The following is a 13,988-nucleotide window of genomic DNA, read 5'->3' on the forward strand; positions in this document are numbered from 1 at the left end:
TATACAAAGAAGGGATCCATTGACATCAGACTGCCAAATAGGTCCAATAAATATACAAAGAGGTGATGAAATATGTATGATGAGATGATGCATGTACTATGTAGAAGACATATTATGTTATGTTGAGGACGAAGTGGGGAACAATGTGGCCTGAACTATGATGCAAACAAGCATCAATGAAGAGCACTCCCATGTTTACCATTTGTACCTAAATGGCAAAACAACTTTGAAAGACTTAGAATTCTGATCAATGCAACAACCAACCAGGATTCACAAGAAAACAGTTTGCCTACCTCCTAAAAGAGAGATGAAAGACGCTGAATACAGATTGAGACTTAATTTTTTTTTATCATGACCAATGGATATTTATATAATAATAATATCATATAATGGAACTTATTTTTATCTTGATAGGTGTTTCTAACAGGTTCCCCTCTCCCTCCTTTTCTAACTTGGGTAAAGGAGAATAGAATGGAGAGAAGGCAGAATTTCATTGACTTTTAAATTTAAAAATAAAATAAGATAAAGGTCAGTAGCATGAGCCAACAGTTTGTTTTAACCTATAAACAACCAATGTAAAATAATACAATATAACAAATTAAATTTGTTTTTTAAAAAAAATTTATTTGTTACAAAATGTTAAATACTAAAGCTAAAAACATATAAATTCAAGTCAGGCTATATTAAAAGACAAACATATCCTTCTGTTTGTGAAATTATTAAAAGTTTAAGTTCAATGCATGCCTTAATGAAATAAAAATAACTCTTTTAAAAACCTTTTAGCCTATTATACTATGAGTGCAGTATGTATGTATGTATTTAGCTACATGTGAAATATTAAATCTGATCTGGAAGGTAAAGTTACTGCATTCTTCAAACATCCCAATACAAAGTCACCTCGCTGGTTAGGATCAAATATCTTATGCTGATGATATATTCAAATGCTATTACTAAAAATTCGGCATTTCAAGCCTAATCTCCTGACTGTAATGAACAGAATGTGGTTAGGAGTGCATAAAGAATGGACCTCAAACAGAAAGAAAAGTCCTCAGTCTTACTGTAATACAGTATTATCTTCTCTTATTAAGATGGTTATTAAATATATCCTAAGAGAAGCAGAGATTAGCTCAAAGCACCTATTTAACTAGACTACTCTGTCATACACACAAACACATGCATGCATATACACACACAAGCTAGAATGTTCTTCAAATAACACATTTCCTCCAAGATATTTTACAGGTATTTTCTAACAAATTTTCTTGGGCTTTATTCCCAATCTTTTAAGAACTTCCAAAATTTTCATCTGAAATAATTCTATAGGGATTTGAAGCTTTTATACAGACCAATTAAAAACTGTGTTGGTTACTGACTTGATGAATTCTAGAGCATATATGTCATCTGGATTTCTGAATTATAGACAAATAAGGTGGAGGTACAGTATTTTCATAATAAAATCCATGCTCAACACCAATAAATCATTTCCAAGTGCAACTTTCTGCTCAGGATCAAACACTAATTAAATAGTTATTTCTCTTCAATTTAAATTATAAGATTTTCCAAGAAAAAATTTCACTTTATCTGTTAATCTACTTACATAATTTTTATTTTTTTTAATTTAAAGTCTTGATTTAGATTTTAAAATGATGCTATTTCTATGAGGGAAAAGGAAGTGCTTATGAGAATAAAATGCCATCTTTGCCTAAAAACATCTATAATTTGCAGTCCTAAACCAATCCTTGCTAAAGGAAATTTATCAATACTCAAAAGGGATTTCAATGAAAAATATGTGTCCCTATTAGTTCTCTAGGCACTGCCCGATTGAGATCCGTTTTGCTAGCCAGATGTCTGTTGGGATATTATTGCACATCCTGTGTATCCAAGGGATAGATTTTTGCCATTTTACTAAATTTTATACTCAAACTTTGAACCTAATAGGTTCAAAGATCTCTTCTTGATTCATAGCTAAGACTGTAGAACATGAAAAAGTAATGTGACAACCAATATAAAACAATCTGGAAGCTTTCAAACTTGTGGCTTTTATCAATACATCTACTGATACATTTAATATATAAGAAAAACAGCAATTCTTCCCTCCCTTTTACTGTTAGTTTCAGTGAATGTGGGCCCTAAATCTTCCCTCTGACCTATATAACCTTTTCTTAGAACTACTTGTTTTTTCCTGAATACTCTTGTGAAAAGGTTTTAATAATAATATTTTTCACATAGTCATTTAAAGTCAGCCACACAATCTTGTTTTGGTTTTGTTTTTGTTTTGAGAAGGATTCTAGTCACGAGAATCCTGGTGCTGAGCTACACATAGGCCCTGTGATATCTCAAGCTTAAAAGACTATTTACAATTTTAAAAAATCTTTTGAGTGTTTATTAGAGAAAACATTAGGAAGTACCTTTGCCTGTAAATGTCTTTCACCCCTTTACCTTCCTAGTATTAGTTGTTTTGATCAATATCACACATGTGGCCATATACCATGGTCATTTATTTGCACGCCCAAAAAATGAAGTTATAAAACTTTAACAGGTCACTGTACTCCCAGACTTACCTGCCAAATGTGGGTCTGGGCTGCCCTTACAGAGCAGAACCCTGGAAGGTGGCACCTTAATAAAAGTCAAGTAATTTTCCTATCACACAGACTTCCCTCCAGCATGCCCCCCTTCCTCTCCTTTAAAATCACTAGAATGATTTTTCTGATAGTGCTACACATTTCTTGCTCCATCAGGAATCCAGCTGGAAGCACCAGAGGCGCAAAGATCATGAAGGAGAAAAGTTGGGTAGCAGAGAAGAAAAACCTAAAATATCCCTTCAAGAAGGCTCACTTGACACAAAAATGAAATAAATACCATTTCATTTTTCAAAATCTTAGGTACATGTCTATATCCCTGGGGCAGCTCTTAAAAGAGCCCCAAATCTGGAAGGTGTAAGAGGTTCATGAAATGTACCAGTACAGAAATAGCCACAAAGTTTTTCAATGTCCCCTTATTTTAACATTTACCATTAGATATAATGGAATTTATGTTTACTAATACTATGCCATTGGTTTTACAAAAACTAAATTAATTTAAACATTTCTTACCCAGAAGTTCACAATATTATGGAAGCAACAGAGCGTTTTAAAAGAAGTGGCTGCACAGCAGCTTTCTAGGCTGAGATAAAACCATATTCTAGCCTACAGTGTATTTGGATCCCTTTTAAGACAAAAGTAGTTATCTCAAAGAGAACTAACAAGCACACACTGTACTGTATGGGAGTTTGTTGAACATACAGGTATCAATTTCTGTCCTCACTAAAATTTTAGCTCACAGATCTTCCAATCTTCAAAATCAAGCAGAATGCAATCTTCAAGTTACATTACTATGCAACGACATTTCCGGGAGTGAACATACTTCCTGTATTCTGCAAGTTGTTTCAAATATATGTTGGATGGCCATCTGTGCATCTCAACAAAATTGCGTTCTTCTGCTAAAATTTTTAGGGAAGGAAAATGTGTTAGATGTAAAATATTTAACAAAAAACACATACATGCAACCAAAGGTTCTAAAAGTTCATTTCAAAATGTTTTAAAAAATATTATTCCTTCAAGTCTGCTTTAGTTTGTAAGAGTCCACTGAAATGTTTATTTAATGCTGCTATAACAGACCTTGGATAAATAACAACAACTCTACCATGCAGTACTTTTCAGTTTACAAAGCTTTTCTTCACAGCAAGTCTATGAGTTATGCAGTGTCAATATTATTGTACCATTTTATAAATGGGAAAATCGAGACATTAAATGGTTTGCTCAGAACTACACCAGCCCTAAGTGGTACAGCCAAGACTTAAATTCAGGTCTTTTGATTGTCAAGTCAAGCCCTCTAGCACATTAACATATCATGTAATAAATAACTCTGGCCATAAAGAATGCCCTTGTGGGGAAATATTTTATAGATATAAAGAAGAAATGGAGAAATACCAGACTACCATGGAGATAATTAAAACAGGAAACTAAAAACGTGTTTCTTGCCTGAGTTTGCACCAAATAACTTTCACACTAGCAAGAAATTCTAAAGTAAGAAATAAAATAGTGTTTGGTTGGGAAGGTTTATCTTGTTTTTGGTTCTTTCTGCTCTTTCTGTGGGTATCTGGGGAAATAGCTAGCCAGCTGTTAGGAAAAGAAGAAAAGGGAAATAATGGCCAATGAGGTGGTCATTAGAGAAAATTCATTTGTAAAAGCTTTTGATGCTCACAAGCATCTGAGATTAGGGGACTAGGAGGAAGGGAAAGGGAAAAGTCAAATGATAAGATAAAAAAGTCATTTGAGCAAAGAATAAAGACTATAATAATGTCATATACGGTCCAAGCAAATCACCAAAGAAAGTTGAGGGGATCATGTATATTTCAAAGGACAATATCTGGTGTAATCTGTGTAATGACAGAGCTCTAGTGGAAATGTAGATCCAGAGAGAGCTTTTTGTTGTTGTTGTTGTTGAGGCAATTGGGGTTAAGTAACTTGCCCAGGGTCACATAGCCAAGAAGTGTTACATGTCTGAGGTCAAATTTGAACTCAGGTCCTCCTGACTTTAGGGCTGGTACTCTATCCACCAGAGAGAGCTTTAAAAGATGTTATCTTCTCTTATCTGACCTACTAAAACTGGAAATGTTGATAAGAAAAGATGTCTTCTTCTGGCCCTACTCAAGTTTCCCAAATTCATCACAAGTTGAGACCTATTTAGCAAGTAAGCTGAAGGAAGGGGAGAATATACAAACACCTTCTTGGGCAAGACCCAACAGCTGTTATACCTTCCACATGAATCAACTCTGCAAAGTCCCAGTAAGCAGAACAAAAAGGACATATGTAGCTAGGTTGTATTGAGTTAATTCACCTGGAACTTTCTGGGTCATTGTCTCATCCTCCACACCCACATTTGTGTAAGGCTTGGCAGAGCTAAGATTAAGATTTTTAGGTCTCCTCATTTCTAGCCTAGAGCCCTTTATACTAAAGACAAACAAATGGTAGTGGATGAGAAAGTCAACAAGCATTTATTGAGTGCGTACAATGTGCTGAGCACTGTGCTAATAAGGAAGAAGCAAAGAAACTGATAAAAGTAAAGTAAGGGAACAAAGTAAGGGAAATATCAGGGGGGGAAAAAAACAGAAAAAAGGAGACAAAACAAGAGAGGGAATAATTGGACTGCACTTCAGCTTTAGGTAACTTTTATTTGAATTTTAGAAACCTACTCGATTGGAATTTAAAAAAAATTAATTTCATAGGATCAAAATGTAGCAAAAGGCCATCTAATCCAAAACCCATCTTTTCCTGGTTCTGCCCAGTGGCTTCCTGGAGGCCCTGAGGTCAGGAAGAGATAAGGTAACATCATTATTTAAGACACTTACTTCTTTGTGGGATTCTGGACAAGTTATTTGACCTCTGTTCAAGTTTCCTTATCAGTAAAAAATGAGAATAATATTAATAATATCTATTTCTTAGGTTTGTGGTATGAATCAAAGATACTTGTAAAGTACTTTGCAAATCTTAATGAACCATTAAAATTCCAGTTTGACAATGACAAAAGTGGGATCTATTAAAATTTGGTAATGTGCACAATTTCACACAAGTAGAAAGAAAAGCCCCCAAGGCAAAATTTTAACCCTGGTTCCAGAGGCAATACTCTTTCTACCAAGCCAGACCATCTGGGGAATGGGGACTATTTGGGGTAAAGATGAGGAGAGGGAAATGAAAATGGGAGAAAGACATAACTGGAAAGGAGAAATACAGGTACAGTCAAGAGCCCTTGGAGAGAGAAGGTGAAAAACACTTAAATCAGACTTTTTCTGCATTCCAATTTGCCCTTGAAAGTTCGAGAGCTTTTAAAGGGATAGTTAGGTGGCACAGTGGACAGAGCACTGGTCTTATTAGCTGTGTGATCCTGAACAAATCACCTAACCCCAACTGCCTCACCAAAAAAAAAAAAAAAAAAAAAAGAGTTTAAAACAAAACCAAATTAAAAACAAACAACAACGACAACAAAAACTCATTCAGAAGCAATCACAAGGACTTTAAATGAAGGACATCTCTCCACAGTACAGGTTCCATAAAATTAATAGGTAAGAATATTCACTTAGGTTTAACAAATAGTGGTGGAATCAATCCCTAGGTAAATATTGGGCTAATAGGTACAAAGCTAGATTAGAAAACAGAACCAAACTGAAGGTCTTTGTGCACGTGCACTGGGACTGGAGTTCAATGTTTGTGTTCTAAATCTTGAAGTAACAAGAAAGAATCATAGCATCTTCAGAGCCATCACCTTAGGTCAATTTTCCAAAGGCAGGAGTCTCTGAGGGATCATTCAACTGTAGCTTTAAGATACAAAGCTTAGAAATTTATAATGGAAATCATTCTTTATGCCACTATTACACAAAGCATAAATTCTATGCCCAAACTTTGCTGTTACAGTTTAATTTGCAATTTATGAGCCTAAGTATGCATAACTTAAGGGAGGAAAGTATTATTCATAGCAAAAATGTAAATAAACAATTGACTTAATAAATGCATATTTAAATAAAATGGTTTAATTTTATACCAACATTTCATCCAAATTAATGATAAGGATATATAAATTATTTTAAGATTTGGAAAATGCTTTACATATTTTCTCATTTGAGCCTCTCAACTCTGTAAACCAAGTGCCATTATTAACTACATTTTACAGATAAACAAACTGAGGCTAAGGGATTAAGTGATTTGCCCAGGGTCACATAGTAGGATTCTACTCAAATTCAGGATTTCCTGACTCCAAGTCTAGAGCTCCATGTATTACTTGCATTTTTAAGAGAGAACTTGACAATATGCAGATACATATAAATTATGCGTGCTCCTTTTCCCTCACCTGAATTACAATGGAATTAAGAGTTATACAAACTAAAAAACAAACAAACAAACAAACAAAAAACCCAACATGCTATTTACCTAGAAGCCAAATCCAACACAATTTTCTTCTTCCTGGACACCAATAACATTAATACAGTGATTATGACAATAGTGAATGACCTTTGATTTCTGATAGATGATTATACCCTGCCCATTCTCCTACCCAAATGAATGAGTCAAGAACATGACCACTTCATCAGCAGAGATGACTATTGCCTTGCCCAACCTGATGCATCATTTCTGTCCCTCTTGGAGGGTCCAAAATGGGATCTATTAACCAATGAGATTCTGTATTTTCCCATGCCTCTTTCACATGTCTGGGTACTAAACTTATAAAAGTAAAGTCCTTGGGAAAAGAAGGCATTTCAGATTGTAAGGCAGATCTGAGGTCTACTTCATAAGAGGGGGCCATTTAATAAAGCTTTTGGTTTGGAGCTCTCCTTCATTGTTTTTGTTTTTACAGATTAGACTATTGTCCAGATTTGACTGAGGTAGGAATGTTCATCAATCAATAATCCACACTTTTAGATCAGAAGGTCACAAATTTAGAGGTAAAAGAGATTCTAGAGGTAACCAAGCTGGGATTCAAATCTGGAGCCTTGCTCCAAAGCCAAGGCTCTTTCCTATGCCATACCCCTATTAGAAAGGTTATATAGTCTTGATTTTATTTATATTTATTTTGGAGATGCAATGATTATTGAAAATGTTTAAAAATATTTTTCAAAAAGCTGTGTTTTTAACATGTCCCAAGAAAATGATGCTATTCTGTATGTATTAATTTTTCCTTATTCATGTTTTTCACATTGATTCAGTGACTGCTGAATCTCTTCCTTAACAATCTCCCTGCCACTTTGGAGAAACTTTTGCCCTGGATCCTCCAACACTTCCCCTCCTTCCCATCTGAGGCGGCCAATTTATATCCTTAGCAAATAAAACTGTGCATGACACACAGTCAAGTAAGCAATAAATGTTGAGTTGGGTTTTTTTTTCCATTCATTAAATTCATTAATTCATAACAACATATCTTGTTTCTGTGAAAAACATGGCCTAAGTCAAAAGGTGTCAAATTCCTAGTCTCTTAACCCAAATCAGATTAAAACTGAGTAAAGTTTAACAAAATAAAACAAAAGTACAACACAACACAGATAATGTGAATTTGTGGTTTTCTAATATGCTGCCCACAGGGATGCTAGACTACTACTCTAGGTAAATAACAGATCTATCAGAACTGTGTTTTCAATGAAGCCTGAAGGAAGACTATCTTCCCAACAAGATGATGAAAATCATAAAAGTGGAAAGAGGATGTGACAGGGAATAAGGAGACCTGTTTTCAAATCACAGATCATATAGTTATAGGAGAAAGGTCTGGTTATGTCACTGCGTGTGACGATTCAGTTTCCACATTTATAAAAGGTAAAGATTGAAGAAGAGGTCTTTTCTCATATTAAATGCTATAATCAGGTTAAAATCCCAGACTGGTCACTGATATGTATATGAATATGTATGTGCAAGAACCCCAAAGCCACCATTAAATACAGTTCTGGTGCAGAACTCCAGGGACAACTGGAAAAATAGTTAAACAGTACATTATCAGGGAGGGCCACTGTTAATTGCACAAGGAGGACAGTTTTGGAGGTGCACTTGCAGGCATGAGGGTTTAGCTCCCATATTGCTAAAAACCTTTTCTACTCTATTTGGTCATGCTTCTTACTAGAGAAATATTCATATTCTTATTCAAACATTCAAATATATTCATATATATTCATATATTTAATCAGCCATTATTGTTTTAGAGCTTTGCCAGTGAACAGTTTTACAATCAGCAAGGCTAATTTGTGGCTGGGGACTCAAGGTGAACAAAAGAAAATCACTGTTTCAATATAAAAATTCATAGAGCAAAGAGAAATTCAGTCTTGGATCTTTCTTGGCATTTGAATTCGCTTCTTTGGTTGAAGAGGTTGGGACAAGCTGTGATTGGCATGGGGGTTTGGGCCTAGGCCATTTCCCCTTTCAATTGTTTTGCCAGGCTGGTTTGAAAGGAAAAAGAAATTGAATCTATGGAAGGATAAATAGGGAAATTATCAGTCCACTGTCATGACGATTATTAGACAGTAGAAACAAACTGAAGCTCAAAGCCTTTAATAAATAATGTAAGTGCTATATAAAGGGATCTAAATGGAAGATTATAGGGCAGCTAGACAGAATAGTGTGTAAAGCACTGGGCCTTGAATCAGGAAGATCTGAGTTCAAATGTGGCCAAAGACACTTAATAGCTGTGTGATCCTGGCCAAGGTCACTTTATCCTGTTTAACTCAGTTTCATCATCTGTAAAATGAGCTGGAGAAAGAAATGCAAACCACTCCAGTTATCTTTGCCAAGAAAACTCCAAACGGGGTCACTAAGAGATAGACACAACTAATTGACTAAATAACAATAACAAATGGAGGAAAAGACTTGGGATAGAAAAAGCCATCCATATCTAGTGGGAGAACTACGGAGACTGAATGTGGATACTATTTCCACCTATTTTTTTGGTTTGCTTTTTCTTTCTCATGGTTTTTTCCCTTTTGTTCTGATTTTTCTTTCACAATATGACAAATACAGAAATATGTTTAAAATGATTATACATGTATATCAGATTGTTTGCTGTCTTGGAGCAGGGGAAGACAGAGGAAAAAATTTGGAACACAAAATCTTACCCAAAATGAATGTTGAAAACTATCTTTACATGTAAATGGAGAGAGAAAAAAATTATTGAAAAGTAAAAAAATAAAAAGATTTTTAAAATAGAGGATTAAGGTGGAATTTACATGTAGAAGTTATTTTTTTTCTTCTTTTGGCAGAGCTATCGGTACACATAGAGCTCTATTGTTCTCTTAAAATGTCACAAGCACTGAGGATATATGTTGTCAAGACTATTCCATAGCTTTTACAATGAATATTCTATGACTTAACTAGAATAAATAAAAATAGGAGATACCCAATATGAGCACAGCTTTTAGACTGTGTTGTCAAAAAGACTATTCCATAACTTTTAGAACAAATATTCTATGATTTAACAACTAGAATAAATGAGACACTCAGTGTATAAGTACAGCTTTTAGACTGGATAATGAGTAATATGGAGAAATCAGAGAGAGAAGAAAACAAGAACTATACGATGCAGTCTGCTGATTGGTTAAGTAGTTGGAAATGGGATGCCCTGCTTATCCAGAACCTAATTTGTCTTTTTTCTGCCTGGCTCCAGGGAGAGTATGAAAGGGAAGGCCCTTCTAATACAAAGCCAAGATGCAGTCCAAGATGGATTCCTGTTCTCTGCCTCTTTTTATTTATTTTTCCTGTTTTGGATGAAAGATGACTTTGTATGTTTTCAAAGTTTAGCAGAGAGAGAGAGAGAAAGAGAGAGAAAGAGAGAGAGAGAGCAAGAGAGTATGAGAGAATGAGAGTAAAAGAGAGATGAAGATGGAGAGAGAGACAAAGAGAAAAAGATGAAACAGAGAGAGACATTGAGAAAGACATTGGAAGAAATGGGGAGGAGTATACTACCTCCTCAGGTAGAGATAGTATAAGGGAGAGGGTATCTCCAGCTGTTTTTTTCGTGAGAATTACTTTGGTTCTTGTTTTATCTTCAAAATATATATCTCTTTGTTAAAGCCAATTGATGTTAATTAGTTATGTGAAGTCAGTGTACTAATCATGGTCTGATAACCCTAGGGAGAACACACTGGCTTGAGGATTTGAGCTGATAATGTGACTTTTTAGCTTCCCTAGGAGCTCTTAGGGAGGGAAGGCATTGCAGCTTCATACTGGGAGAGCCAGCTTGGAGCCAGCCATTACATGAATATTTCCATATTCTTGAAGTCAGGGTTACTCACTGCACACAAAGGACCTTCAGTTGGTGTTCTTACATGTGAACTCTATTCTGGCCTTTTACAGCTTGGGTGGCCTAGGGATAAAACTCTGGGCCTGGAATCAGGAAGACATCCCTTTTTCAGTTCAAATTTGGCCCTGGATACTCCCTGTGTGACCCTGAGCAAATCTCCTAACCCTGGTTTCCTCATCTCTAAAATAAGCTGGAGAAGGAAATGACAAAAACTACTTTAGTATCCTGGTTTTTTAGCTTTTCCTTGGTTTTTTTCCCCCTTCCCAGAACTGCTGCAAGATTCATGACACAGGTTTCCTAATCCTGTATCTCTTGTATACTCATGCTTCACGCCACCTGCATTTATCTATTGTCACAGATACTAGGTCACAGAATATTTGTTTAAGAAGTCATAGAATAGCCTCTTTGACAACACCCATGCTGAATGCTTGTGATCCCCGAAGAGAACATTAAAGGTTTGCATGGGCAGCTACAGGATAATAAACAGGGCCTGGAGTCAAGAAGGATACTCTAGACTTCAAAGTTTACTGTATGACCCTGGACAAGCCCCTTAACCCTGTCTGTCTCAGTTTCCTTATCTGTAAAATGAATTGAAGAAGGAAATTGCCAACCACTTTTTGGGATGTAATTACTGAGAGCCTTATGAAAAGGAGGAAAAATGCAATACTAAAAGCTCTGTTAAAAAAGGGAGGAAGAAGCATTTGGCAAATGTTAAATTCCACTTTAATTATCCGTTTGCAGTGATATTGGAGAGATGTTTGAAAGAAAAAAGAAAATATCTTCTTTTAAGACTTAAAATTGTTCCTTAGAAGAGTTTTTCCCCACTAAATAAAAGATCTAATACAATAGTATGGCTGATTAAATATTTGAAGATAACATCCCTGATTGAGAAATGTGACTAAATATAGCAGAAGAGGAGGTACTGAGCAATACAGGAGTTGATGACCCATGCCCTATACTCCTGCAGGTGCACCTCCATCACTGTCCTTGTTAAATAATTAGCTGGGACACTCCCTGCTATATCACTATTGGACTATATTTTAAAATTGATTCTCTTGGTTCCCTGCCACATACTTTCCCACTGGGTTCCATAAGCTTTACAAATGAGATCACTTTAAGGTCAGACTAAGATACTTTTATGTTTTCAATCATCTTGGAGGGGACATGAAATGGACTTGATTTGTACCACATCCCACTCTCCCATAAATAGTATATAAACACATTTGTTATGCCCTTAGAGTACATATCTCAGAGAAACAAAATACGTTATGAACTGGTGAATCAAATGAATGAAAAAGCCTTTACTGCACACTTACTTTGTGCCAAGTATTATCACTGGGGATATAAATTGGCAGCCTCAAATAAGGAATCAGTGTAAAAAACAGGAGTAAGGAGAAGCACATACATAAACACATATAGAGTAGTGTAATTTTCTAAAAATCCAGATTTCATTTTACAATAAGTATTCAATGTTTTCAGTGATCAATGTTTTCTCAAAATAAATGCTTTGCAAAAAAGAAAACACAGGATTGTGAAAAATGAAAAACAAAAGTTAAGCAGAAGAGAATCACAGTAGCATAACTGCAATGATCTTTACATGCCTTTAAACATACAGTAAAATTTCAACTAGCAAAGTATCCTAAAAAATCAAATGGAATTTGACTTGTTTAATCTTCTTCTGAGATAGCCAAGTTGTTTCTAACATTCTATGACCAGGGCACACATCCTCTTACAGAGTTAGGGAAAATGCATATACAGCATATGAATAAAATTATAAAAATGAAGAAATCTTTGTGCTGGCAGAATGGATAGAGTCTAGGGCCTGGAAGACCCGAATTCAGAGATAAACTGTGACATTTACTAGCTGTTAGTTCTGGGACAAGTCACTTAACTCGGTTTGCCTCAGTTTCCTCAACTGTAAAATGGGGATAATACAGGTTTGTTGTGAGGATTAAATGAGATAATATTTGTAAAAAGATTCATGCAGTGCCTGGCCCATTGTAAGCACTACATAAATGTTAGCTATTATTTTTATTATTACAACATTATCCTCCAGGGATGGCAAAACCTACATAAATCATCTGTGTAAGGTTTATACAGATTTTTTTCCATTACAAAAGAAGGATCAAAGGGATCAAGGGTGGCCCAGTCAAGGATGTTCTCTAGCCCAATTCAGTTAAGTGCTTTGTCTATTTGCTTTCTGAAGCACTTTTTTTTTTTTTTTTTTTTTTTCACTCGGACAACTAATGGAAGCCTTTGGGGGGAGAAAGGTAGGCTATATTTAAGTAGTCTTTTTTTCTTTCATAGAAAAGGTTTTCAATAAATATTTGCTAATTGGTTTAAAATTTGTTCTTTTCAAGAAAAAAAATCTTCATTGTATTGAGAATTAATAATTAATCAATATACATTAAACACCGATTATGTCTCAGTTAGCATACCAGATATTAGAGATACAAATCCCTTCCTACCCTTCCCCAAAATGAAATAAACTCTACTCTCCAGAAACATATATTCTATTGGCCGAGATAACATGCATTTATATAAGTATATTTTAAAAATTCAAAATAAGTACAAGATAATTAAAATCAAGGAAGGAAAGCACTGGAAGGCTTCATATAGAAGGAGATGCTAGATCTGTGTCTTGAAGGAAATCAGAGAGTTGGTGAAGCTGAGATGAGAAGGGATGCATTGCAAGCCTGGACAAAGTCAAAGCAAAGGCACAGGCAGAGAAAATAGAGGGCCATTGGTGAGGAACCAAGTGAAGGCCAGTTTGTCCAGACTCTAAAGTTCAGGAAGGGGAGTAATATATAATGAGGCTATAAACGTAGGCTGAAGCCAGGTTGCAAAGACTTTAAAAACTGAACAGATTTATATTTTATCCTAGGGAACTGCTGGAGTTTATTGAGTAGGTAATCACCCAGTTAGATCTGAGCGTTTGGCAGCTGAGTAGGGCAGAACTGAGGCAACCAGACCAGTTAGAAGACCCCTGCGATTGTCTTAAAGCCAGGTTGTGAGGGCCTCCACTAAAGTGCTGGCTGTATGATCAGACATCAGGGGCTGGTTTCCAGATTTATTTATGGGGGTAGGAAGGGCTAGATTTGACAACTGATTCGGTATGTAAGGTGATGGAGGGCAAGGAGTCAAAGTTACGAAGCTGAAGAACTAGAATAATATTTTCTGCA

At 35.5% G+C, this 13,988-nt stretch overlaps 1 protein-coding gene and 1 long non-coding RNA gene across 5 annotated transcripts in view; one reads left to right on the forward strand and one right to left on the reverse strand.

Annotated features, from left to right (window-relative positions):
• LOC141550932 (uncharacterized) overlaps positions 1 to 13,988 on the forward strand; it is a 64,100-nt gene that overhangs the window by 22,614 nt on the left and 27,498 nt on the right. The gene's annotated exons all lie outside the window — the stretch shown is intronic.
• RHOBTB3 (Rho related BTB domain containing 3) overlaps positions 604 to 13,988 on the reverse strand; it is a 145,274-nt gene continuing 131,889 nt past the window's right edge. For all 4 annotated transcript variants that reach the window (XM_074282048.1, XM_074282051.1, XM_074282047.1 and 1 more), the window contains one exon: positions 604 to 3,478. In XM_074282048.1, coding sequence (XP_074138149.1) covers positions 3,363 to 3,478 — 116 coding nt within the window. In that variant the 3' untranslated portion in view covers positions 604 to 3,362. The remainder of the gene's footprint in view (positions 3,479 to 13,988) is intronic.

This window comes from Sminthopsis crassicaudata, chromosome 1, assembly GCF_048593235.1.
Source record: "Sminthopsis crassicaudata isolate SCR6 chromosome 1, ASM4859323v1, whole genome shotgun sequence".
NCBI lineage: Eukaryota > Metazoa > Chordata > Mammalia > Dasyuromorphia > Dasyuridae > Sminthopsis > Sminthopsis crassicaudata.